Here is a 27,961-nt window from a genome sequence, read left to right as displayed (position 1 = left end):
ATTTTAGTAGATTGTAATTATAATAAGTTTTTAAGTTTCGTCTTTTAGAAAAGAATTTCTACAATAAATATTAATCATACCAAAATTTTCCCAAATCCAAACACCATTTTTGGGAGTGTCCTTTGAGCCTCTCTTGTGACACAACAGAAAAACAGACAGCAAGAGAGCTACCACATTCCATTCTTCCTAATGATCTTCCTAACTAACTAGTAGTACAATAGAAGCCCGGCTTCAATCTTTACATGACCAAGCTGTAATAATTTAGTAATTACATTGACATCCAATTTATATTGAAAACCTACCTAAACAAAGAAGAAATGAAGAAAAAAAAGAGATTACATTCCTTCAGCATTGGAATTAGGTGGCCACTTAACATTTTCCCATTGTTTTACCAGTTCAGCGTATCCCTCAGCTGAACTAACAGCAAATTCTGCCAATAAGCTCATAGCAACTGACATTCCGGCGCACAAGACTCTTACGGCAACTTCTGCCATTTTCTCCGGTGTCATAACTTCTTCGACTTTCGCTACTTCCACCATTTCCATGCTTCCACCGGAATCCTCAAATCTCCGCGATCCACCACTATTGTGGGCTTGGGCTTGGCCTTGAGCCAAGCTCTGGCTTTGAGAATAGATTGATCCCATTCCTGCAGCAAAGAAATCCAGCCCATCAAGCACTGCAGTCTCACCTATTGCATCAAGAAGTCTTGTCCACTGGATGCAAATTCCAAAGATTGGATGAACCCCAGCAGAGCGACGAGGGGAGAAAGGTAAATCTGATGTGTTGGGCTCACGCCTCATGCATCTTAAGAGCCAGCTACACAATGCATGTATGTAGGATCGCTGAGAAGAGATCCATGATGCAAAACAAGCTCTCCAATTCCTTAACTCAGACTCTAGATTGTGGGCACAACGAGCCAGTCGTTGAGGGTCTATTGCAGAAAGTGAAGGATTATGTCGTCTTGATCTGTTAAGCTTTGAAGGTGTACCGGCTAACAGAAGTTTGGCTTCATCCAAAGTATGCTTTTGCATTTGGTGACACTCTGCCATTACTTTCCACATTCTTGCTAACCTGCAATGCATCATCTTAATTTTAAAACAAGCCCTTGACATGAACACAAGCATAGTTTGTTGTGACTAGTTTAGAGGTGCAGGATAAAATTCTTGAGCACCAACCAAACAATATTAGTAAAAGCTATCAGTATTCTATAACTCACAAAACCACAACTCGAGCATCTTGTTCAATGTTCATGTACAATATGAATGCCACAGGAAACAATAATGTTTCTTTTCTTGTTTCAGTTTTAAATCAAAACATATGTTCGGACAGACAAGATATTTGGTTTAGAACCCCAATAGAAAATATGAAAATTAAGTGATGTGACATACCCTTGCACCAATTCTAAAAGCTGAGGCTGCAATTCTTCATCCCGTAGAGTTTCAATCCTCTTTGAAATAGCTTCAATTGAGTGTATTGAAACCTTTATTTGGGTATGCAAATCTCGAAGAGCTATCCTAGTTTTTTCCAGCGTTGAAGGTTCATCTCCTTTCGCTGCTTGATTCTTCAATTGTGTACACTTCTTCTCGTATGCCAATCGAACTCGTTCTCCAGACTGTCAGAAAAGTTACATATATTGTTAATGACATATGATGTATCAAGTCATGTGAAACAGTGAAAGCCATCATATAAAGCATACCCTGACTTCCTCGTACAATCTCTTCTCCCATGCATATAATCTGTCAAGTGTTGAATGATGACTGCCAGAAAACATGGATGATTCATCTGATACGTTACTGCTGCTTTCAGATCCTTCATCTCTTGAACCTTCTGAAAAGTTGACCAAACATCTTGATGACGAGGAGCGTGATGAGGCTGATCGGAACAATGCTGCTGGATTCAACATTTTTATAGCTGCACACCATAGTATTTTAGATGAATACAATCCTATTTCACATAGCATTTGGCTTTCTCCTAAAACTTATACAACATATGAACGATGAGTAAGCACTACTGCATGCAGTCAAACTTGCAACACAACCACAGTTGATAAGAAATCAACAACATAAAAATCACACATCTCATACTTCTAACACAAATGAAAGAGTAATTTGAAATTGTAACCAATCTATGCCAACTTTCAGATGCAAATTTGATTAATAACATCAAATGCATGATTAATCTAATGTAGTCTTATACTCAGAATACATATGTGAGGATGGAGAAAATGTAAAAGTTGTACCATGTACCTGTTACTTCACTTGATGCTGGTAGGCAATGAGCGCGATTAGCTTCTAACATTGCAGAAACTTCATTTGCAGCACCACAAACAGTCACGAACTGAGATTCTAGATCTTTGATAACTTCATCCATGCTTGTTGGCCTTTTGTTTACATAAACAGTGAATCCTGGTGCCTCTTCTTCCTTCTTTTCTCTTTCAGTAACCCTTGTTTCATGACGATTGAATTCAACATGTCCAGCATTTGGAACCTGTGAAGGCTGTATGCTGTCATTAGTTTGTTCCTGTAATCCATTTACTTCATGTTGATTTTCAACTTCATTTTCTGTTTCATCATCGTCGTCGTCATCATCATTTTCTTCATCCTCATCATCATCTTCAACAATTACTTCCTCCCTTACAACATGTGCCGGTCCTTTAGGAATTTCTTCTCGTCTATGTCTTCCTTCATTGATTTCCTCATGTTCGGTTACCTCTTCTAAGTCTGGTATCCCTTCTTCTTCCCGAACTTGCCTTAATCCTGCTATATCATCATCAACTATCGATTGCTCGAGGCTACTCCTCACAGGATAACCATAGTAATCCAATGATGAAAAGGGGTTCCAAAAGAAATCCCACTGAGAATTATTTTGAGGGGAGGGAGGTATCTCAGGTCTATTATACGGCGAGTTTGACTGAGGATAGTAAGAAGAATTCCTTTGTGGAGACTGCATTGTAAAGAAACCATCAAACCCACCATATTGGTGCATTGGCGAATAGGATTGAACGCGATAAGTATCAGGAGACTGAGGTCTCTCCTCAACCGAAACTGATGCAGTCCCACTTGGTCTGTAGTAGTTGATCCTCACATTCGAGTTCTCCCCAGCTTGAATAGTTGGTGCTGAGAAACACTTTGGAGAAATGGTGATGAACTTTGGGGTCAATTTCTTCCCTGGAGGTGTAATAAACGAATCTAACAAGAACTCACGAGGCTCATCGCCTTCTATATACTCACTAAGAGCACTAGAAACTCGTTTTAAGGACTGAATGTATGCAACATGACCCGAGGCAAACTTAGTTCTATGCTCAAGAGCTTGCTTGATGAACTTCTTCCTATCTTTACATATTTGAACAGCCTCTTCATCATCCAATTTCGATGAATTACATCCCATCCCTCCCTTTTGGACTAATCTTTTCGACGAGACTAATGATCCTGGATTCCAAATGGGTACCAGAATAACACAATTCTTGTATGCCTTTTCCCCAATTCATAAGGCTCTCTAGGCTGTTGAATGAGCAAGTAAAGTAAAAGCTTAGAATGACAGACAGAAATTACACCTTATTAAGAAGCAATTCCATAATCAAAGCTCGAAAAACCGAAAAATTAACAAAGATAGTATAAATTAATCATAAAATTTTGGATGCTTTTCTTTCTTCTCAAGTCATTTGGAAAAACTAAAACTGTATATTCATTCTAACCATGAATTTATCAAAAGACTCAAACCCAGAAAGTATCATAAATCACACATTCACTATATTTCCCCTTCTTTTTTATTTCTTTTTTTATTCTCTTTTTGAGGCAGACAATTGCTCAATGCTTTAGAATGTGACAATGTGTACAGAATATATTCTGGACAAAAGGGGAAAAAAAAAAAAGCTCAATTACTCCAATAATAAACCGCTGGAAAAAAAAAATTGTGATTAAGAAAAATTAAATTTAAGCTCAATTGATACAATTAATTGGGAAAATTTCAAGAAAATTAGATTAATTATATAAAATGAGATAATTAGAGAAAACCCAGTTCAGATTTTTAGAATTGACAAACATTAAAAATACAGTACAGGGTTTCAAGTACAGTGAAAACCCACTTCAGATTACAGAAGAAGTAATTAAAAATAAATAAATTAAACAAAAGAAAAAATGTGAATTACATTAATCAGCAGAAACCCAGTTCAGATATTGTAATAATTATGATCGAGAGAAGCTAAAATTTGCAGTAGCAAATTCACCAAAAAAATAAAAAAAAAATAAAATAAAAAATACCAAAAAAAAACCCAAATTGTAATATTGATTCACACAAATTTATAATTATGAAAAAAAAATAATTAAAGCATAAAAAGGAAGTGTAATTAAGTAGAGAGAAGAAGTACCAGCAATGGCGAGGAGTGTGAAGTGTGAAGTGAACACAAAAAACAGAGAGGAGAGAGAAAGTGTGAGTAGAGAGAGAAAGAGAGAGACGTTGTGATAGGAAAAAGGAAAGCAACTGTCAAAAGATGGAAAAGTGAGAAATTAAAGAAAAGAAAATAAATTATTAAAAAATAATAAAGGAGGAACAGTGGGGAATAAATGAAGATATAAAGAAGAATAAGACATGAGTTGCATTTTTAAGTCCTTGAAATTTTCATTTTATTTTATTTTGGATTTTGGCCTAGAATGTGTACTTTAAACGGACCTTATAAAATGGAGTACAAGTAAAATTCTTATAGTCGGGATACGTTTAGTTCACCTTATATTATCTCGTAGATCGAGCACGAGTCCAATTCTGATGATTATCTCAAACTTTAATGAGATGTTGTGTGCTCGACTAGGGGAATGATGTTAGATTTTACATGGCTTTTTCTAATGTTTTTTGCGCATCTAACCGACTTAGTCCAAAACTAATGGTTTTTCAGCAGTTGTTGACATAAATTGCTTTGTGAACGGACATATTCGTTAGACTTCTATAGATAGGAGTTTATTTGACATGCATGATTGATAATTAAAAATAACAATAATTAAACTTGCTTCCTTTAAGAGAAAATTTTCGAGAATAGTTTCTCATGATTTTTACAAACACTTATTTGCAAACTTTGATTGATTTTGATAAACAACCAAAATAAAATCAATTGTCTCTTCTTTGTATCCCAATAGTTATATCATGCTAGCCATGTTGTTTTGTAGAAGGTCGATAATAAACTTTTTTTTTTTTCAAGTGTTTAGATAGTCACAAAGACGATGATAAAAATCGATCCTAAGATCTCATAGAACCGGAAGAGAAACTCAAACCACTTGAGCTATCTCTCACTCTCCATAATAAACTATTATGAAAGTGGCTATGACATGCACTTAGAAGAAATATCTGCCCTTTATTGTTCATTATCTTTCATATTGTTCCTTATCTTTCATATTGTTCTAACAGGTGGCAAGTAAAAAGGGATTTAGGGTATAGACAAGGGGAAAGAAATAGGAGAGAAGGCAAGGGGATACATCGAGGTTGGAGAGAAGAAAGAAAATGTGGTGATGAGAGTATGCAATGGGGTTAAGGAGAAGAAAAAAATTGTGTGTTAGGGGAACTAATGTGGAAGAGTACGTTGGGTTTTTATGATATAGGAATTGATGAGGTATTGTGATTGATTAGAGCGAAAAAGCAAATGGGGCTAAGGGCATGTTCACATTTATTGAGCTGAGCTGAACTGAACTGAATTGAACTGATTGGAGCTGAACTGAACAGAGCTGAAATGAATATTTTATGAGAGAGAGAAGTTAAGAGCTGAACTGATAAGAGCCGAACTGATTGGAGCTAAACTGAACGCGAACTGAACTGAAATTAAGTAAATGTGAACAGGCCCTAAGCGGATAGTTTTAATGATTAAACATGTCCAAAACTCATATTAATGGTGGTTACCAAGTCTGAAAACAACAAATTAGAAAACTCTTTAAGAGACAAACAAAAGTAATTATAGGACAAACAAAAAGGTTGGAAGGCATATGTTTGATGATTAAAGGTATGGTTTTATTGTAACGAAATACTTCATACTTAGCGAAGGTAATATATTTGACAAATTTAACCCTCATTTCACCATTCTAGCTAATATCTCTCTAAATATCATTAATATGCTTCTAAGATATTATTTTTTTTAAAAAATAGTATTTAGATTAAGGACCTGTTCGCTTTACCTTAAAAAAATAATATTAAGTATAAATAATTTTAGTTCAGCAAAATTAATTTCAATTCAGCAAAAATAATTTCAGTTCAGTGAAAAACAGTAAACTTAGAGAAGAAATATAATAGAAAATTAGTATATATATATATATATATATAGATATATATATTTTGACAAAGTAAAAATAACTTCACTTCCAGTAAAAAGGATAATTTAAGTTCAGCAAAATAATTTCAGTTCAATAAAATTAATTTCAGTTCAGCAAAAATAAGGTAAAGTAAACGGACTAAGGCCCTGTTCTCTTCACCTTAAAAAAATAATATTAAGTAAAAATAATTTCAGTTCAGTAAAATAAGTTCAGTTCAGCAAAATTCAGTTTTATTAAAGAAGAATTATAATAGAAAATCAGTAAAAATAATTCCAGTTCAGTAAAATTAATTTAAGTTCAGTAAAAATAATTTAAGTTCAGCAAAAATAAATTCAATTCATTAAAAATAAGGCAAATTTCACATTTGCTACCAGGGAAAGGACCCTAATTCACATTTGCTACCCCTTTAATTTTTTATTTTATTTTACTACCACCCAAATCCCAAAATTTTAGATATCACTACCATTTGACGGATGCCGTTACTATTTCCGTAAGTGAAGCCCAATCACCGTCCAACCACCTCACCGCCACCGCTCCATCTTCAACCACCCTCATTGCCACCATCCAACCTCCATTTCCCATCAACGCCGGCGCCCAAAGAATCCCACGGCAGCCGCGAAACTCCACCAGCAGCCCACCTCCTTCCCAAACGCCACCAACACCTCCTCACCTTCACACAACCACCAAGAACAAACCCCTTTCTCAGCCCGGTTCCAACGAACACCTTAGCTTCACACAACCACGAATCAAAAACGACCCCATTCCCAGCCCGATTCCAGCTCGAACCGTATTCACCCATCAGCGCGGAGGTTCTCCAGCCAGCCACAAATTAAATCGCAAACCCTAGCCACCCGATCAACCACCAACCCTCACGAAAAAACCAATCAGCCCCCTTTAATTCGTTTTTCGTGGTTTTGGGGTGGTGGTTTAGGGTTAGGGGAGGCCGAAAACGCGGTAAAGGAAGGGGAGGGGGGTCGATTCGGTGGAGGGAACGGGGTTGGGGGCGGATTCTGGGGGTGGTTTTGGTTTCGGTTCGGGGTGGTTGGTCGGGGCAGCGAGAACGGGAAAAGGGGAGGGGGGTTCGCGTTGGCTGCGTAGGGGTGGGGGATAGGGAGGGGGTGGGCACGCGCCGGCGCCGGCTGAAGTTCTGGGCGCCGGCAGGGGGAGGGCAGGGGGTGGCAGGGGAGGGGGAGGGTGGTTTATTTTAATTATTTTTTTAATTTTTTAATTTATTTTTTTTAATAAACTTAACGGAAATCGTAACAGATTCCATTAAGTGGTAGTGATTTTTAAAAAACTCTAATTTAGGTGGTAGTAAAATAAAATAAAAAATTAAAGGGGTAACAAATGTGAATTAGGGTCCTTTCCCTGATAGTAAATGTGAAATTTGCCAAATAATTTCAGTTTATCAAAATTAAGGTGAAGAGAATGAGCCTAAGGGAGCAATAATATGAAAACAAATAATCCCTTCGATAATCCATTTTATTTCTCCCCTCAAAAAAAAAAAAAAAAAAAAAAAAGCCCCCCAAAATTAGTAGTTGGAATGTTGGATCACAGATTACTGAAAAATTGACCTCTGAACTGATTTCCCAGCTTCACCAAACTGATATACACTCTCCCATATCATCAAAATTGGGTTTTTTGTTCTTTTCAATTATAATTTTATTCCTTTTGCATTCTGAAAATGGTTGGATATTCATGGCCTTCCGAAGCAGAGGTAAGAATCCCATGTTTTATTATTTCCAAAATTGTGTCTTTTTTATTAATGTTAGAACTGGGTTGTTATTTTCTTGATAATTTTACATACAATTTCGTTCATTAACCTTTAATTTGATAATTATGTATGCTCATTTTCCAACCTATAACGATCTGATTTCAAGTGGGTTTTAAGTGTTCACTTTGATAATTTAGTCTTTGTTTTAATTTTTCATAATGCAATTACTGAGATTAACATTTTGGGAATTGGGTTTTTGTTTTTACATTTATTTTCATGTCATTTAATGATCAATGTAGCTGAAGAATATGATGATAGATTATATAATATATATATTTTTTTATTTTTTATTTTTGTGTGTATGTATACTATCATTGTAAATCTGTAAATTAAGCTTAAAAGTTTTTATTGTAGTTGAATGAGTTAAAGAAGGAAGTAGCTGAGATGGCTAAAAGAACTACTGAGGAAGTTAGGGTGGTTGTCTCTCCATACAGGATTTGTCCTTTGGGAGCACACATTGATCATCAGGTAATAAATTCGGTTTCGTTTTGTTAGTAATGATGGCTAACATGCTTCTATCTAATCACATTACACTATTGTATATTACTATAGTTGAGTGTATGATGTTGGAAGAACTCATTGATCTAATTACTAATTTCTTGTTGCTTTGATACAACTACAACAACAAAGCCTTAGTCCCAAAATGATTTGGGGTTGTTTCTTGTTGCTTTGATATGACTGACTATTAGTTAGTGGTTGCTGCTGTTTTGATGTAATGATTTTAGTGCTTCTGTTGCTGATCTATTGTTATTAGGGTGGAGCTGTTTCGGCTATGACGATAAACAAGGGAGTTGTTCTTGCATTTGTTCCTTCTGGTAACCCTGAGGTATATTGCTCGTTTCTTTAATTTTGAGTGAGGGAATTTTGGAGTGTCTTGCATTTTCACAAATTTAAGCTTCTATAGTGTTTGACTGGGTTGGGGGAGAAGGGGGGGGGGGGGGCAGAGGGGAGAGGAAGAGTAGATCCGAGAGATCTCAATTGATCTGATTAGAACTTACCGAGATTGTAAAACGTGCTGATAGGATAGAGAAAAGAGCTGAAGAAATGCAGTTGGGTAGTTTGCAATTTTGTATCATGAATGATTAAAAGGGCTCAGAACAGTGGAACTTTTGGTGGACTCCAGTAACAGTTGGAATCTAAAGAGGATTTATGTATCTATGGTCCCCACTACTCCAGTGTAAGTCTGAGGGAGAATGGTAAATGCCCTATCATGGCAGCATCATAAATGGTCCTAGTCCTAGAGTATTTGAGTTTTTACAATGTTAAGCAGAGGTTTAGAATAATTTTTGTTTGCCTTGCACTTTTCTCCTCTAGTGTGTTATATGGGGAGGCTAAAATGCTGTACTTTTGAGGATTCATAGTAAAAATGCGCTGGAGCTGGCGTGCATCTAGTGTGCCCTATAAGTACCAGAATTATTCTCACCCTTGACTTCTGTTGCTTACTTCATTCAACAGTGTATTCGACTTTGGACCTCAAAGACGTTAAGTACCTGTCAACCTTTGGTCTTGTGGTTTATTTTATGCTCTCTAGGTTCTGCTGTTGCACGAGAATTTTGCTTGTTTCCCCTGTAATTATGTATTCCTCTGCTCTCTTTATAACACCCATGTGATTGTTATTTCTTAAAGAATGCTTAGAGGTTAATGGTATTAGTTATAGGCTTATAGCAAGAAGCTGCATCTTTCCCATAAACTTAAATGCTTATATAGTTATTAGATGGGTGACCTCCAAAGAATTTTTCCCGGGTGTGCATGAATGAAGATGTTAAGAAGACTCGTATTGGTTTGTGAGCTAGTCTTCAATACTACATTTGATATCTAGTAGTATAGACATAGGCAATGTTGCTCTCTGTCTCATCGATGAGGATACATTTCATGCAGATGGTGTTGCATTCTGCACAGTTTGGAGGAGAAGTAAAGTTCAGGTAAGAACCCCAGAAAGCGTACATATGCCATTCCCTTGTATTTTATCATCTGCATGGTTATTTTCCATTCCCCTTGCTTCTATCATATAATATTAATTCTCAGAAACCTTATCTTCTTTCTTTGCTTCCCATTAATTCCCATAACTTGTCTTGTAATCTTGAGTATTCACCAAGACCTAATTTTCTTGCAGAGTTGATGAAAGTCACCATCCTAAAAAGGCTGCAAAGGCAAATGAAAGTACCAATTCCAATGGTTCAACAAAATTGGAAGAAGAGTGCTGTTGGGGAAGATACGCAAAAGGGGCTGTTTATGCATTAAATAGGAAAGGGAATGTTCTCAGTCAGGTTAGAGATGCTTCTTTAATGCTTTGCATGGAGCTTAGGTCTCATGTGTTTTAGGTCTTTGATTTGACTTATCATGTGCTCCTTTAGATTTTCATTGTCCTATTTTTGTTTTGAAGTTAAGATTTCCTATTTTTTTTGTCCCTTATTTATGTTTTTTCAACTCCTCATTTAGTTATATTAATTTCTTTTAACCTTCGTTCCTGGCTTTGCCCTTGTTCATAACTTTATTCATTAACCGTTTTCCACTATGAGTTAATATAGATATATACTTGGAGAATATGTTAATGTGGTCATGGTGACTATCTTCGTCACTATGCTGGTATAATGCCAAAGATTTGCTTCTGATTGATTAGCTTTGGACATATACTTAGCTTTCTTCATGGTAAAGTTTTTGAGTTATGCATAGACCATTCAAAACCACTCAATTATAATGGACCGGGGGGGGGGGGGGGCTAGAGGTGTGGCATATGATGTACTTTGTGAGTATGTGGATTATAATTCAGTTAAACCTCATGCTTGAACTTCGGACCAAACTTAAAAGTTCATGTTCATAGCTTAGTTCCAGTCAAAGGTCACATTTCCCTGTTCTGGAATTATCAACCAACGCTGGTCCCAGCAGTGTATGAAATATGGCACCTGAGGGGCCTTAAGGCACTGAGGCTCAAGGTTCAGAAGTTGATTGCCTATGAATGCTTGGCATGAGAGATGTGCCTATTGAAATTAATGTCTTCATAATGTTAATCAATAATGCAATTCACAACTACCAGCATTCTTTTTTACGGAGTACTTTTTAAGAAATAATCTGCTAACATGATGCTGTACTATGAAAAATATAACAGTCTCTACATATATTTTTTTTAAAGTGCTTTGTTGCACCAATGTGTGTCCCTTTGCCTCTTGTCCTGAGCCTTGGCTTTAGAATGTCTAATGGTCTCAATTAGAGCTGTCAAAAGTTAACCCGACCCGAATTACCGACACAAACCCGATTATTAACCGACCCATCTGAACCCGAAAAAATGGTGACCCAAACTCGACCTGAAACCAACCCTAGACCCGAGTATGTGAGGCCCGAACCCGAACATGAACTGACCTGGAGATGACCCGACCCGAATATAACCCATAAATTATTGACCTGAACCGAGCCGACTTGAACCGAAATTGACCCAAACCCGTTTTAACCCGTCAAAACCCGAATTTAACCCGACTTGTTACTAACCTGACCTGAATTCAACCCAACCTGTTACAAACCCGACCCGAAATCAACCCGACTTGTTATTGACCTGACCCAAATTCAACCCGACTTGTTATTGACCCGACCCGAATTTTACCATACCTATTACTAACCCGACCTAAAAATTCAACCAGATCTGTTACTAACCTGACTCAAAACAAACACGACTTGTTATTGACCCGACCTAAATTCAACCCAAATTGTTCCTGACCCAATTTCAAATCACCTTAAATGCAATTTTGACCACCTTATTATTGTTGATCAAAGCATTTTGTCTAGGGAGACCAAGTCGATCCAAGCCAGCAAAAGAAAGGAGCATCATTCTCAAATTTAAGAGTTAAATTTAGTATATATTTGTTGTATGGTTAAAGGAGATAATTATCTTCCTAAATTATAAACTATAGTTCCCTAGTATACTGCCATATATATTATAGTCAAAGAAAATAATTAGCTTGATAAAAATGATAATTATCAATTTATAGTTAGTTGAACCCGAATATAACCTGACTTGGAAATGACCCGACCTGATTGTAACCTGCAAATTATTGACTTGAACATAACCCGACTTGACTCCGAGAATGACCCGACTTGGAAATGACCCAACCTGATTATAACCCGCAAATTATTGACTTGAACCGAATCCGACTTGAACCCGAGAATTACCAGACTTGAAAATGACCCGACATGATTGTAACCCGCAAATTATTGACTTGAACCGAACCCGACTCAAACCCGAGAATGACCCGTTTTGATTCTAACCCGCAAATTATTGATTTGAACCAAACCTGACTCGAACCCGAGAATGACCCGACCTGATTCTAACCCGCAAATCATTGACTTGAACCAAACCCAACTCGAACTCGAGAATTACCCTAATCCGTTTTAACCCGTGAAAACCCGAACAAAACCCGACCTATTGTTTACCCGACCCGAATGTAACCCGACCTGTTATTAACCCGACTCAAACCCGATAAGAAGTATGACCCGACGTGACCTGACTCAAGCATGACCCGACTCAAGCATGACCCAACCCAAACCCGACCCGCATAGGTTTATGGAATTAATCCGAATTTACCCGACCGCATAGGTTATGAAATAAATCCGAATTTACCCGTCCCGAGTAGACTCGACCCACTCTTACAGACCTAAACTCGACCCGTTTACCTGAATTGACAAATCTACCCGAAATCACCAAAATTTCTCAAAAAGCGTGGATATTAGCCTTCAATTTTTGGAATATTTTGACTTTTTTTCACCCTGAAATAAAAATTGCCGAAATGTTTACCATGATCCCTAATACCCTCCGAGAGTTCAATTGGTTGGGTAGAACCATCCAATTTTCCTTTAAACGACCAATTTACCGGTTTATAACTTGCATCGATTCCATTAATTCAAACCTACCACGAACATTTATGACAACATATAATGATCATATATGGTTCAAAACGACAATATATGACCCCGAGATGTATCTCCTAAAATCTCAAACCTTTTTAACACCGGGCCCCGAAAGCACTAAAATTTCTCAAAAAGTGTGGATATTAGCCTTCAATTTTGGAATTTTTGACTTTTTTTCGTCTGGAAAAAAAAAATTGCCAAAATGTTTACCATGGTCTCCAATACCCTCTTGGAGTCCTATCGGGTGGGTGGAACCATCCAATTTGCCTTTAAACGACCAATTTACCGACTTACAACTTGCACCGATTTCATTATTTCAAGCATACCACAAACATTTATGACAACATATGATGATCATATATGGTTCCAAACGGTATTATATGACTCCGAGATGTATCCCCTAAAATCTCGAACCTTTTCGACACCGGGCCCCGAAACCTCCAAAATTTCTCAAAAAGCGTTGATATTAGCCTTTAATTTTGGAATTTCTTTCGCTCGGAATTAAAAGTTGCCGAAATGTTTACCATGGTCACTAATACGCTCCAGGTTTGCAATTGGGTGGGTGGTACAATCCAAGTTGCTTTTAAACGACCAATTTACCGATTTACAACTTGCACCGATTTTATTAACTCAAGGCTACCACGAACATTTATGACAACATATAATGATCATATATGGTTCCAAACGGCATTATATGACCCCGAGATGTATCCCCTTAAATCTCAAGCCTTTTCGACACCGGGCTCCGAAACCTCAAAAATTTCTCAAAAAGCATGGATATTAGCCTTCAATTTCGGAATTTTTTGACTTTTTTTCGCACGGAAATAAAAATTGACGAAATGTTTACCATGGTCCCTAATACGCTCTGGAAGTCCAATTGCGTGGGTGGAACCATTTAATTTGCCTTTAAACGGCAAATTTACCGATTTACAACTTGCACCGATTTCATTAATTCAAGCCTACCACGAACATCTATGACAACATATGATGGTCATATATGGTTCCAAATGGCATTATATGACCCCGAGATGTATCCCCTAAAATCTAAAACCTTTTTGACATCGGGCCCTGAATCCTCCAAATTTCTCAAAAAGCGTGGATAGTAGCCTTAAATTTTTGATTTTTTTTACTTTTTTTTCGCTTGAAATTAAAAATTGCCGAAATGTTTACCATGATCACTAATACGCTCCGGGAGATCAATTGGGTTTGGTGGAACCATCCAATTTTCCCTTAAACGGCCAATTTACCGATTTACAACTTGCACCGATTTCATTAACTCAAGCCTACCACGAACATTTATGACAATATATAATGATCATATATGGTTTCAAACGGCATTATATGACCCCGAGATGTATCTCCTAAAATATCAAGCCTTTTCGACACGGGCTCGAAAGCACCAAAATTTCTCAAAAAGCGTGGATATTAGCCTTCAATATTTAGAATTTTTTGACTTTTTTTCGTCCGGAAATAAAAATTGCCAAAATGTTTACCATGGTCCCTAATACTCTCCGAGACTCCGATTGGGTGGGTGGAACCATCCAATTTGCCTTTAAACGGGGAATTTACCGATTTACAACTTGCATCGATTTCATTAATTCAAGCCTTTTATGAACATTTATGATAACATATAATGATCATTTTGGTTCCAAACGGCATTATATGACTGTGAGATGTATCACCTAAAATCTCAAAGCTTTTCGACACCGTGCCCCGAAACCTCCAAAATTTCTCAAAAAGCGTGCATATTAGCCTTCAATTTTGGAATTTTTTGACTTTTTTCGCACGGAAATAAAAATTGCCGAAATGTTTACCATGGTCCCTTACACCCTCTGGGACATTGTCCAATTGGGTGGTGGAACCATTTAATTTGCCTTTAAACGGCCAATTTACTGATTTACAACTTGCACCGATTTAATTAATTCAATCCTACCAAGAACATTATGACAACATTTGATGATCATATATGGTTCCAAACAACATTATATGACTCCGAGATGTATCTCCTTAAATCTCAAACCTTTTCGACATCGGGCCCCGAAACCTCCAAAATTTCTCAAAAAGCGTGGATAATTAGCCTTTAATTTTTGATTTTTTTTTACTTTTTTTCGCTTGAAATTAAAAATTGCCGAAATGTTTACCATGGTCACTAATACGCTCCGGGAGTGCAATTAGGTTGGTGGAACCATCCAATTTGCCTTTAAACGGCCAATTTACCGATTTACAACTTGTACCGATTTCATTAACTCAAGACACCACGAACATTTATGACAACATATAATGATCATATATGGTTTCAAATGGCATTATATGACCCCGAGATGTATATCCTAAAATCTCAAGTGTAACACCCCCGATTTACTAACTGAAAATAAATAAGAATTAAAGGAAAAATAAACAACTTTTAAATAAAACTGCAGAAGCATACACCTAAATCGGAGGTATTATCGCCACACTCAACAACCTGCCAAGTGTTATGGCTTAAAAATCCCAATAATTACAACCCAATAAACTAAGTGAGCTATTTATACAACTTTACAAACTTTTTATAACAAACTAATCGAAACACTTGAGCTCCTTTAGCTACGATCACTTGATCAACCTGCTTAAACAACTTGACTGCTCACCATTAAAGACATGGACGCAAATACAAGTAACAGAAAAAAATAACACACATGTCAGTAATCATCACATATCATAATACAGAGTGAAATAGGATAATCAACATTACTAGCTCAATTAAATAATGTAGTTCAAAACTACATAACACATTGTACTCTGAAAATAACCTTTATCGATTCAACATCGAATAGTAATACGAACCTTTACTCAATATGTCCCATAAGTGTGTTATGCTCGTTGTTCTATACCTAGCCTTGGACATGGGTAATTCGAATAACAAACCAACAAGTGTAAAAACTTGAATACTCTCAATAACCAGAAAAACACTTTGAACCAGATCACATACGGGTAAATTCCCATTATAGGGGACCATAGAAAAATAAATAATAAAGATTGTACCTTATTCTTAACTCATGATTATCATCCTCTTACCAACATGCCAAGGACTAAGGCATATAACGCCGAGCCTCAAACCAAGAACAAAATAATAATTCTCAACCTTTTGATCTCATACATCGATCAAATAATAATTCACAATTTAATAATAATAACTCCACAATGGCACAAGTTCCCAAATAATATAACAATTCGATTCAAAAACATCTCAACTCTTAGGGAAAATAATACTAGCACCCAAAAATAATTAACTCACAACCTCAAAATAATACTCTGCATTAACAACCCTAAAACCTCGGTAAAACAATACTCCCTATAACAACAATATGAAAAAAAAACCTAGAAATAATTTTACAACTAATTATATACAACAAGAATAATATGATATTCAAATCAAATCAAATCATACAATATCATACTAATTAATCATATATACAAAGAGTACAAATAATAAATCATATCACACATAATAAAACGAAATATAATACAAACATCTCCAAAATTTTGTGTGATTACCTCTAGACAAAATAGCACAAGGTCGGGTGACATTAATGTATGACTCTCGTATGCTTTGAGTTTTACAAACCTAGCTAATATAATAGATAGGCTTCTCTATTGATCACATCATAAAACATTATTAGATATGATCATGAGAATGAATTTATTTTTTTTAATGAAGAAAATATCAGATCTTGTTTGGTTTCACGCATTGGCAAAAGAAAAAAATGACGGCATTCTTTTTTTTTTTTTTTTTTAAATAATAATGTAGGGTTAAAGGATATAAATACTATCAAATAAGATAAGAAAATAAAATTTTAAGTATACAACTCTAATTTTATAATTTGAAAAATCATAAAATATACGGGTATTACATCAAGCCTTTTCGACACCAGGCTCGAAAGCACCAAAATTTCTCAAAAAACGTGGATATTAGCCTTCAATTTTTGGAATTTTCCGACTTTTTTTCGTCCGGAAATAAAAATTGCCAAAATGCTTACCATGGTCCCTAATACCCTCCGAGACTCCAATTGGGTGGGTGGAACCGTCCAATTTGTCTTTAAACGGGGAATTTACCGATTTACAACTTGCACCGATTTCATTAATTCAAGCCTACCACAAACATTTATGACAACATATAATGATCATATATGGTTCCAAACGGCATTATATGACCCCGAGATGTATCCCCTTAAATCTCAATCCTTTTCGACACCGGGCCCCGAAACCTCAAAAATTTCTCAAAAAGCATGAATATTAGCCTTCAATTTCGGAATTTTTTGACTTTTTTTCGCACGGAAATAAAAATTGCCGAAATGTTTACCATGATCCCTAATACCCTTTGGGAGTCCAATTGCGTGAGTGGAACCATTTAATTTGCCTTTAAACGGCGAATTTACCGATTTATAACTTGCACCGATTTCATTAATTCAAGCCTACCACGAACATCTATGACAACATATGATGATCATATATGGTTCCAAACGGTATTATATGACCCCGAGATGTATCCCCTAAAATCTCAAGCCTTTTCGACACCGGGCCCCGAAACCTAAAAAATTTCTCAAAAAGCGTGGATATTAGCCTTCAATTTTGGAATTTTTTGACTTTTTTTTCGCACGGAAATAAAAATTGCCGAAATGTTTACCATTGTTTTTAATATCCTCTGGGAGTCCAATTGGGTGGGTAGAATCATTTAATTTACCTTTAAACGGCGAATTTACCGATTTACAACTTGCACCGATTTCATTAACTCAAGCCTACCACGAACATTTATGACAACGTATGATGATCATATATAGTTCCAAATGGCATCATATGACCCCGAGATGTATCCCTTAAAATCTCAATGTTTTTCGACACCGGGCCCCGAAACATTCAAAATTTCTCAAAGAGCGTGGATATTAGCCTTTAATTATGGGATTTTTTGACTTTTTTTTCGCCCGAAAATAAAAAATGCCAAAATGTTTACCATGGTCCCTAATACCCTGTGGGAGTCCAATTGGGTGGGTGGAACCATCCAATTTGCCTTTAAACGGGGAATTTACCGATTTACAACTTGCACCGATTTAATTAATTCAAGCCTACCACGAACATTTATGACAACATATAATGATCATATATGGTTTCAAACGGCATTATATGACCCCGAGATGTATTTTCTAAAATCCCAAGCCTTTTCGACACCGAGCCCCGAAAGCACCAAAATTTCTCAAAAAGCATGGATATGCTTCAATTTCGGATTTTTTTACTTTTTCGCACGGAAATAAAAGTTGCCGAAACGTTTACCATGGTCCCTAATACCCTCTGGGAGTCAAATTGGGTGGGTGGAACCATTTAATTTGCCTTTAATCAGCTAATTTACTGATTTACAACTTGCACTGATTTCATTAATTCAAGCCTACCACGAACATTTATGACAACATATGATGATTATATATGGTTCCAAACAACATTATATGACTCCGAGATGTATCTTCTAAAATTTCAAGTCTTTTCGACACCGGGCCTCGAAACCTCCAAAATTTCTCAAAAATCGTGGATATTAGCTTTTAATTTTGGAATTTTTTGACTTTTTTCGCTCGCAATTAAAAATTGCTGAAATGTTTACCATGGTCACTAATACGCTGCAGGAGTCTAATTGGGTGGGTGGAACCATCCAATTTTCCTTTAAATGACCAATTTACCGATTTACAACTTGCACCGATTTCATTAAATCAAGCCTACCTCGAATATTTATGACAACATATAATGATCATATATTTATTAAATCAAGCCTACCACGAACATTCATGACAACATATAATGATCATATATGGTTCCAAACGGCATTATATGACTCCGAGATGTATTTATTAAAATCTCAAGGTTTTTTGACACCGTACCCAACTTCAAAAATTTCTTAAAAAGCGTGGATATAAGCGCCCGGAAATTAAATATGCCAAATTTTTTACCATGGTCCCTAATATCCTCCGGGAGTCCAATTGGGTGGGTGTATCCATCCAATTTACCTTTAAACGACCAATTTAACGGTTTACAACTTGCACCGATTTCATTAAATCAAGCCTACCACGAACATTTATGACAACATATAATGATCATAAATGGTTCGAAATGGCATTATATGACCCTGAGTTGTATCCCCTAAAACTTCAAGGCTTTTTGACACAGGGCCTCGAAACCTCGAAAATTTCTGAAAAAGCATGGATCTTAGCCTTCAATTTTGAAATTTTTTGTCTTTTTTTTCGCTCAATAATAAAAATTGCCGAAATGTTTATCATGGTCCCTAATACTCTCTGGGAGTCCAATTGGGTGGGTGAAACCATCCAATTTGCTTTTAAATGGCCAATTTAGCGGTTTACAACTTGCACAACACTGATTTCATTAACTCAAGCCTACCGCTAACATCTATGAAAAAATATAATGATTATATATGTTTGTAAACGGCATTATATGACCCCAGATGTATTCACTAAATTCTGGAGACTTTGCGACATCGGCCCCCGAAACCTCTAAAATTTCTCAAAAAGCCTTCAATTTTGGAAATTTTTGACTTTTTTCGCTAGTAAATAAAAATTGTCGAAATATTTACCATGATCCCTAATACCCTTCGGTAGTCCAATTGGGTTGGTGGAACCATCCAATTTGCCGTAAAACGGCCAATTTAATTATCGATTTACAACTTGCACGGATTTTATTAACTAAAGCCTAGTATGAACATTTATGACAACATATAATGATCATATATTGTTCTAAAAGGCATTATATGACCCCGAGATGTATTACCTAAAATTTCAAGACTTTTTGATACCGGGCCCCGAAACCTCTAAAATTTCTCAAAAAGCGTGGATATTAGTCTTCAATTATTGAAATTTTTGACTTTTTTTCACCCGGAAATAAAAATAGGCGAAATGTTTACCATGGTCCCTAATACCCTCCGGGAGTCTAATTGGGTTGGTTGAAACCATCCAATTTACCTTAAAGCGACCAATTTAATTAGCGGTTTACAACTTGCACGGATTTCATTAACTCAAGCCTTCTACGAACATTTATGAAAACATATAATGATCATATATGGTTCCAAACGACATTATATGACCCCGGGATGTATCCCCTAAAATGTTTATTCTTTTCTACACCGGGCCCTGAACACTCTGAAATTTCACAAAAAGCGTGGATATTAGCCTTCAATTTTGAAATTTTTTGATTTTTTTTCACTGGAAAATAAAAATTGCCGAAATGTTTACCATGGTCCTTAATACCTACCGCGAGTCCAATTGGGTGGGTGGAACCATCCAATTTGCCTTTAAACGACCAATTTACTAGTTTACAACTTGCACCGATTTCATTAATACAAGCCTTCCATGAACATTTGTGACAACAAATAATGATCATGTATGGTTTCAAACGGCATTATATAACCCCGAGATGTATCCCATAGAATTTCAAGACTTTTCGACACCGGGCCCCGAAACTTCCAAAATTTCTTAAAAAGCGTGGATATTAGCCTTTAATTTTGGAATTTGTTGACTTTTATTCGCCCGGAAATAAAAACTGCCGAAATGTTTACCATGGTCCGTAATACCCTTCGGGAGTCCAATTGGGTGTGTGGAACCATTTAATTTGCTTTTAAACGACTAATTTATCGGTTTACAACTTGCACCGATTTTCCGGTTTACAACGGCCAATTTCATTAACTTGGACCGAACCTGACTTAGCTTGAACCGAACCCGTTTTAACCTGTCAAAACCCAAAATTAACCCAACTTGTTACTATCCTAACCTGAATTCAACCCGACCCATTCCTAACCCGACCCGAATTCAACTCAACCTGTTACAAACCTGACCCGAAATCAACCCGACTTGTTATTGACCTGACCCAAATTCAACCTAACTTGTTATTGACACGAGCCAGATTTTACCATACCTATTACTTACCCAACCCAAAAATTTAACCCAATCTGTTACTAACCCGACTCGAAATTAACACGACTTGTTATTGACCCGACCTAAATTCAACCTAAATTGTTCCTGAACCTGATTTCAAATCACCTTAAATGCAAATTAGACCACCTTATTATTGTTGATCAAAGCATTTTGTCTAGGGAGACCAAGTCGGTCCACGCCAGCAAAAGAAAGGAGCATCATCCTCAAATTTAAGAGTTAAATTTAGTATATATTTGTCGTATGGTCAAAGGAGATAATTATCTTCCTAAATTATAAACTATAGTTCCCTAGTATATTGCCATATATATTATAGTCAAAAGAAATAATTAGCTTGATAAAAATGATAATTATCAATTTATAGTTAGTTGAACCCGAATATAACCTGACTTGAAAATGACCCGACCTGATTATAATTCGCAAATTATTGACTTGAACCGAACCCGACTCAAACCCGAGAATGACCCGACCTGATTCTAACCTGCAAATTATTGATTTGAACCGAACCCGACTCTAACCTAAGAATTACCCTAACCCATTTTAACCCGAATTAAACCTGATCTTGTTCACCTGACCCGAATGTAACCCGACATGTTTATTAACCCGACCTAAACCCGACCCAAACCCGATAAGAAGTATGACCCGACATGACCCGACTCAAGCATGACGCAACCCAAACCCGACCCGCATAGGTTATGGAATTAATCTGAATTGACCTGACCTGACCCACTCTTTCCCAACCCCAACCCAACCCATTTACCCGAATTGACAGCTCCAGTCTCAATGTGCCTCATGCTTTTTAAACTCCTGCTTGAGGGTGTTCTTTCTTGATTGCTGACTTTATACCTTTAAGTGAATTGGTCTTTCAGACCACTTGATATCCATAATCATCTTAAATTTTGACCATCTCTCTAATTTTAGCAAGTGTTTGCTCTAATTTTATCGCCATTTTTTGGACGTGTGGACGTGTTCTGTATGCTGCTATCTTCATTAAGCCATTTCCTTTAATTTACTTCTCTCATATAATAAGTCTTCTTTCTTGGTTTGGGTCTTGAGGTGCTTCCCGTCATGACTCATGAGGTGTAATATGAGGATCCGGGATTTCCAAAGGATATGCACTATATAAGGTTGTTTATACCAGAAACCAGCCAAAGGAAAAACCATGCATTTTATGACCAACTTTTTTTTAACTATATGCAAGAAAGTGATAAATCCAACAAGTTCTGTTTTTCAATATATTTGACTCTTTTCCCTCTGGAGTTGGAGCATCAACTCCTGGTACTATGTAGACTATGAATATCTATACGCTGTACTATCAAGAGATAGGAAGGAGAGGCTATGTTCTCCGTTGATTCACTTTAATCTATTATGTGTCTGAATTCTGAATTCCATTTTTTGCATCTTGTTCTATGTGACTTTTGGGGTATTACACAATCAAATTATTTTATATACATTTCTTCCCACTTTGGTCATGCACATACACATAACACATCCATGCTTCAAGGCCTCAACATACATCCATATATGTCAATCAACAATACTTTCAAGAAACCAATTCTTATTGACTAGTGCAGGTTGTTTGTGTATGTTTCAGGGTATTATTGGGTTGATCAGCGGTTCTTCGGGCCTTGACAGCTCTGGCCTCAGCTCTTCTGCTGCGGTAAGTTTAAAGCTTACTGAGTTCTATGTGCTAAACTAATTGACAAAATGGTTGATTATGGAACTTTTACTCTATAATCAATAACTAGTTTTCCAGTTGCTGGTAGTATCCCTAGAGATGTAGGAGGATTAATTTATTCAACCTATTGTTCGTAAACTTGTGCAAATATCTGATTCAATCATAGTAACTCATATTATGTTATTCCTTGGCATTTCAGTTAATTCTCTCCCATGTCCATGGGTATAATATCATTTGACTTGTCGTTTTGACAATTGTGCCAAAAAAAGTTTTTTGGATGATGATATTTGGCTGTAGACAGATAGTTAAAAACTCGAAAATTAAGACCTTTTGAGCAAGCATCTTTTTGGTTATTGTAGGAGTTATTGGCATCAGTTAGTGTTCCCTAAAAATTATCTCGTGGCAAGGAAATTGATACAATGCTGTTGTAATGACAGTGTTGAAGGATTCTTTTGACTCACGCGTACTCAGACATGCATATGCAGACACTTATCTAGCTGTAAAATGTCATTTCTTTGATCTGCAAAGCAGTAACTGATTAGTGATACTTGTTTTAATGATTTAATCTTTTTGAATGAGATCTTTTGAGTTGTTTACTACATTGATTGATTACAACTTGCTGAATTCAGGTTGGAGTTGCTTACTTGTTGGCTCTGGAAAATGCAAATAATATATCAGTATCTCCAACAGAAAACATTGAGTACGATCGGTAAGCTCACATACTAAAAATGCTTCTGTAATCAGGATCATGATTATTGATTTTTATTGTCTCCAAGTGTCGATGTTGACACTGACTAATACGGAGTAATTTTTTTGTATAAGTTGCAAATTCGATTATAGTATTAAAAATTATGAGAAAATAACTTTTTACCAGATTTAGTCACAAATATGAAAGTTAGGTTAATGTTCAGATAATGTAAGTCAAACAAAAAAATATTTAGAAAATGCAAAGAAAATTAGTTCATACAAAAAAAAAAAAAAAAAAAAAAAAGCTCAGATAAAATAAAATAAGTTCATACATATAAAATAATTTCAGACAAAATCAGATTAACCAAACAGAGCCTAAGTCATTATGGGAGAGGTGCTATCTTTCTGTCACCTCTATATAGGAGGATGTGTGTGTGTGTGTGTGTGCGCGCGCGCGCACGCGCTGTGTTGTTAAAAATTAAGAAACTTTTTTTCTTCCGTATGAAATTCTGATCATACTCATGTGATACCTTGGCATGTCACTGACTCTTTTATATGAGTTTAACACAGTTGCATGAGGACTCAAATCTATTTTGACCCACTCTTCGGCTGTTACATGCTTAGGATTGGAAGTTTCTTGTGTTGGAAAATTCTAAATTCTAATTTTGGTAGCGGCTAGTGATATTCTTTTTTTACTGGGTAGCAGTAAGCTAAGAAGAGCTTCTCAGAATAGATTCGGAGCAAGTGTAGCTTGTAGGTCCTACAGGACAATATGTATAATTTTGAAACTCTGTTCCTGCATTCCTTTGCTAATACAGGAGAGCAAAATGAGCTTCATGAATTATTTTACAAACAAAAGTTTCTCTATATATAGTGGATGTTATAAGCTTTTTTTGAGTAGGGGGTAAGGTGGTGGAAGTGGATCTGGAGTGGCTTTTCTTGATTCATAAAAAAATATTGTGGATTGTTGTGCATTTTGTCCTAATCAAACTTTGAACATCAAATTCCTTCACTTGTAGGCTGATTGAAAATGAATATCTAGGGTTGAACAATGGCATATTGGATCAATCTGCAATATTACTTTCAAGACAGGGTTGTCTAACCTTCATGGACTGTAAGGTACTTTCATATTATTCAGTACTCTCATCATTTGCTTGATCTCTAATGTTAGAACATATAAGCTGCAGTGCATTTGCATGCTTGGAGCCTATGTTACTCAGACTTTGATTCTTGTGTCAGTCAATGTCGAATGATTCATCCATCATATGAACAAGTTCCAAAATGAGATGTTCTTTACTATTATATCCATGTCATGGGGTTGAGCATCCATCTAGGCTTTCTAAGATCTTGAAACACTGAGTTTGAGCAACAAGCTTAAGCCCTGGTTTTTCCTTTTGACAACTTTGCTCTTTTCTCTGGTGTGATTTTAGCATATAGCCACCAATTTAAAAATATTTTACATGTAATTTTCATATTCTCTTGTATCCTTGGTCTGCAGTAATATATGAATACCTTTTTTTTTTTCCTTTCAAATTCTCAATTATGTTGTTAGTCAAGTTGCCAAAGAAACAATGTTGTGAGGTATGCAAATACTCATTCAAGGGAATTTCAATAGAAATACAAGTGTGTGACATGATTGATAACGGGTGATGTGTTGGTAAAACTCCAAAATAACAGAGATTTGTGCTGTATACTACAAAGAAGATGCCCATGATTAGAACATAATTGTTACCTGGAGAAGAAAGAAAACAATGATTTTGGATAAATTGTTGCAACTAGACTATCATGCTCTCCTTGTGTCACCGAAATCTGAAAGATTCTTATCCTTCTTTGGATTGTAATCAATGCATTAATCTTTCTCATAAACTGTTTTCCTGGGTTCAATACTCATATTTACAGACCAAAGATTACAAGCTTGTAAACTTGAAAGAGAATGACATAGAAGTGCAGAAATCATACAAGATATTGTTGGCATGTTCTGGCTTGAAGCATGCTTTGACTAGTGGTGTTGGGTATAATCGCCGAGTTGCTGAATGTCAAGAGGCAGCAAGAGTTCTCCTAGAGTGAGGATTTATTCTTCTATGATGTCATTCTTCTTTGTTTTCCTTCATGGTTTTGCATTTCACTACCTTTTCATTATTATTTGTGTACTTAAAAGAGAACATCCTTTTGTGCTTTTTATTAGTTATTGGGGAAGATTTCGTTAATTAATCAACCCATGTATTTCATTAGATAGGTAAAATACTTGCTGGCTATCTTTAAAATTAGAGAATGGATGAGTTTATAATGTCACTGGATGCTTACGTTGCCATACAAAGCTTACTGTCAGTTATGCCTGTATATACATCAAATACATTAGTAACCCTCATTTGTTTGACCATTGCAGTGCTGCTGGGAAGCATGAAGTAGAGGCTGTTCTATCCAATGGTCAGGATCTGCTCATATGGCTGATTTAAAGTATTTTATTACGTGTTGTTGACCTTATCAGTAATTCTAATGCTTGGTTCTCTTGCTCGAGCAGTTGAACAGGAAGATTATGAAGCTCACAAGGTAGTCAGCCTTATCTACCAATCTACTACGATACTGTTTATATAGTCCTGGTGAAATATAATGTACTTATACACTAACTTTTCATATCACTGCAACATTTACTGAGTTAAGGTGTTTGACATTCTGGTTTCTGGATTACAGTCATTACACTTATATTCCTAGCGCATAAAATTACAACACAAGAATTTCAAATCTTTCGTGAATTACAGAAAATATTTAATTCTATCTTTTTCTTATTGATTATAGGACAAGCTAGAACCTCTTCTTGCTCGTAGAGCAGAGCATTATTTCTCAGAGAACATGCGTGTGAAGAAAGGTAATCCTCCACTCGCAACTTGCTTTATGTTATATCAGCTGTTTCATTCCTTTCCAGTTTTGTTCCATGCATTGTATTATATTTTAGCATGTGTTTACCCTGATTTGATTCAGGAATTGAAGCATGGGCTTCAGGTAGGATGGATGATTTTGGAAAATTAATTACCGCCTCTGGTCAAAGTTCAATACAAAATTATGAATGTGGTATGCATCATATCATTATTTCCCCTCTCTTTCAAGGTCATTGATGATAATTTCTAAGCTGTTGTCCTGCCCATAATAACAATTGCTGTGTTTTACTTTACAATCCAAATATAACTTTCTTAAGATTTATGCATATGAATTATTGTGTTTATTCTGTCATAAATCATAATGCATTGAATTAAATTCTGACTCACTCTCGTCATGATTCTCCCATAATCTCAGGGTGTCAACCTCTGATGGACCTTTATGAAGTCCTCTTGAGAGCTCCTGGTGTATATGGAGCCAGGTTCAGTGGTGCTGGTTTCCGAGGATGCTGCATTGCATTAGTCAATGCAGATCTCGCATCAGAAGCTGCTTCATTCGTGAAAAGGGAATACAGCAAGCTTCAACCCGAACTGGTCAGTAAGATCGACCAAGAAGCTGCAGTATTGATTTGTGAATCGACGGATGGTGCTCGTATAATTGCTGCCCCTTAACTTGATCATACTACATTCTTTACAGTCTTGTTGACTCAATCTGCTTAATTCATTTATTAGTTTATTGTATCTATTCATATGTAGTTGCATGATATCATTTTTTAGAAAACGAAGCACAATCTTCTTCCCTTTCCTTGGGAAATACCTTATAGTACTATGATTGATAAAATACTCTCTATTTCTTTTTATCTATTACATTTTTTTTAAAATAAATTTTTAGAGAGCCACAAAGGGCGGGGGTGAGAATCGATCTCAGTCTCTCGAAATCAGGAGAGAAGCTCTAACCACTTGAGCTATCCCTCACTCTCACTCTCATTTTTTTTTAGAAAAAAAAATAGTGCATTTCTACAATCACTTAATAAAAGATTAATTAACTACTGTAGAAACATAACAAATTACCACACTGGTGTGTATGACTTGCTTATAAAATGGACATTTATCATCACTTCTTTTTTTTTTTTTCCTCAATGTCATTTTTCCTTGTCAATAAACCATTGGACAAGTAATTTTGAAGGAATAACTGAATTAGTCTATCAATTCCTTAAAAAAAAAATCTACTATTAATTCTACTTCAATATTATTATATACCTTGAAAAGAAATATTCATTTCATATATGAACGTCTGGAAAGATTTGCTACTAGGTCTATATATTTCTACATCTTGTGAACATTTGTTTGGATGCTTTTTTTCAAAATCGATCTGTTTTAATTTTTTAAGAAAAATAAATACATAAGTACTTTTTTTTTCCTGCTACACAATTCCTTTATCATAAATCTAAAGGGAAAAATTGACTATTTTCACAATTTGAATCTTGATAATCAACTTAATCATACTCTTTTTCTTTTAATAATTTTGGATTTAAAAAAAAAAAAAAACAATTCTAAAGTTGTCAAACAAATACATTGTAACGTACAACAACCACATACATTTAATACGGAGTAGATCATTGGCTAAATCACCAATATTCGGCAATTAATTTGACAAATACTTCATTAATCTATTTTTCTTCAATTATTAGATAAAAAAAATCGATCCTTAAGTCATTAGTCAAATGCGGAGTACATCATAACAAACAAATCAAACAACCACGAACAACTAAGAGACTCATTCTTATGAAAAAAAACAACCCACTAAA

General features: G+C 35.8%; 2 protein-coding genes across 2 annotated transcripts; one reads left to right on the top strand and one right to left on the bottom strand.

Annotated features, from left to right (window-relative positions):
- Nucleotides 1-42: 42 nt before the first annotated feature.
- Nucleotides 43-4,528, bottom strand: LOC110690866. Its single transcript, XM_021867752.1, has 5 exons — nt 4,367-4,528; nt 2,247-3,500; nt 1,697-1,911; nt 1,389-1,612; nt 43-1,071 (listed from the first exon to the last, which is right to left on the bottom strand). Exons 2-5 carry the CDS (start codon nt 3,385-3,387, stop codon nt 336-338), a joined length of 2,316 nt encoding a protein of 771 aa, XP_021723444.1. The 5' UTR covers nt 3,388-3,500; nt 4,367-4,528; the 3' UTR covers nt 43-335.
- Nucleotides 4,529-7,258: 2,730 nt separating this feature from the next.
- On the top strand, nt 7,259-27,040 carry LOC110690865 (galacturonokinase-like). The gene is made up of 14 exons (XM_021867751.1): nt 7,259-8,004; nt 8,416-8,529; nt 8,816-8,887; nt 9,940-9,983; nt 10,175-10,328; nt 22,510-22,575; nt 23,223-23,302; nt 24,300-24,399; nt 25,180-25,343; nt 25,667-25,707; nt 25,802-25,830; nt 26,077-26,146; nt 26,260-26,349; nt 26,572-27,040. The coding sequence occupies exons 1-14, from the start codon at nt 7,972-7,974 to the stop codon at nt 26,823-26,825; spliced, it is 1,311 nt and encodes a 436-aa protein (XP_021723443.1). The 5' UTR covers nt 7,259-7,971; the 3' UTR covers nt 26,826-27,040.
- The last annotated feature ends 921 nt before the right edge of the window (nt 27,041-27,961 follow it).

Source organism: Chenopodium quinoa, unplaced genomic scaffold, assembly GCF_001683475.1.
Source record: "Chenopodium quinoa cultivar QQ74 unplaced genomic scaffold, ASM168347v1, whole genome shotgun sequence".
NCBI lineage: Eukaryota > Viridiplantae > Streptophyta > Magnoliopsida > Caryophyllales > Amaranthaceae > Chenopodium > Chenopodium quinoa.
The sequence above is the reverse complement of the archived record's forward strand: the minus strand, read 5'-3'. Positions and strand labels throughout refer to the sequence as shown.

Excerpts from the sequence above, each read along its gene's own strand:
- LOC110690866 (XM_021867752.1), bottom strand. The coding sequence starts at position 3,387 with ATGGGATGTAATTCATCGAAATTGGATGATGAAGAGGCTGTTCAAATA. Across the intron at positions 1,613-1,696 it reads GATTGTACGAGGAAGTCAGG|TCTGGAGAACGAGTTCGATT; the intron begins GTATGCTTTATA and ends CTTTTCTGACAG. Across the intron at positions 1,072-1,388 it reads CTTTTAGAATTGGTGCAAGG|GTTAGCAAGAATGTGGAAAG; the intron begins GTATGTCACATC and ends GATGCATTGCAG.
- LOC110690865 (XM_021867751.1), top strand. The coding sequence starts at position 7,972 with ATGGTTGGATATTCATGGCCTTCCGAAGCAGAG. Across the intron at positions 22,576-23,222 it reads GCCTCAGCTCTTCTGCTGCG|GTTGGAGTTGCTTACTTGTT; the intron begins GTAAGTTTAAAG and ends TGCTGAATTCAG. Across the intron at positions 26,147-26,259 it reads GAACATGCGTGTGAAGAAAG|GAATTGAAGCATGGGCTTCA; the intron begins GTAATCCTCCAC and ends GATTTGATTCAG.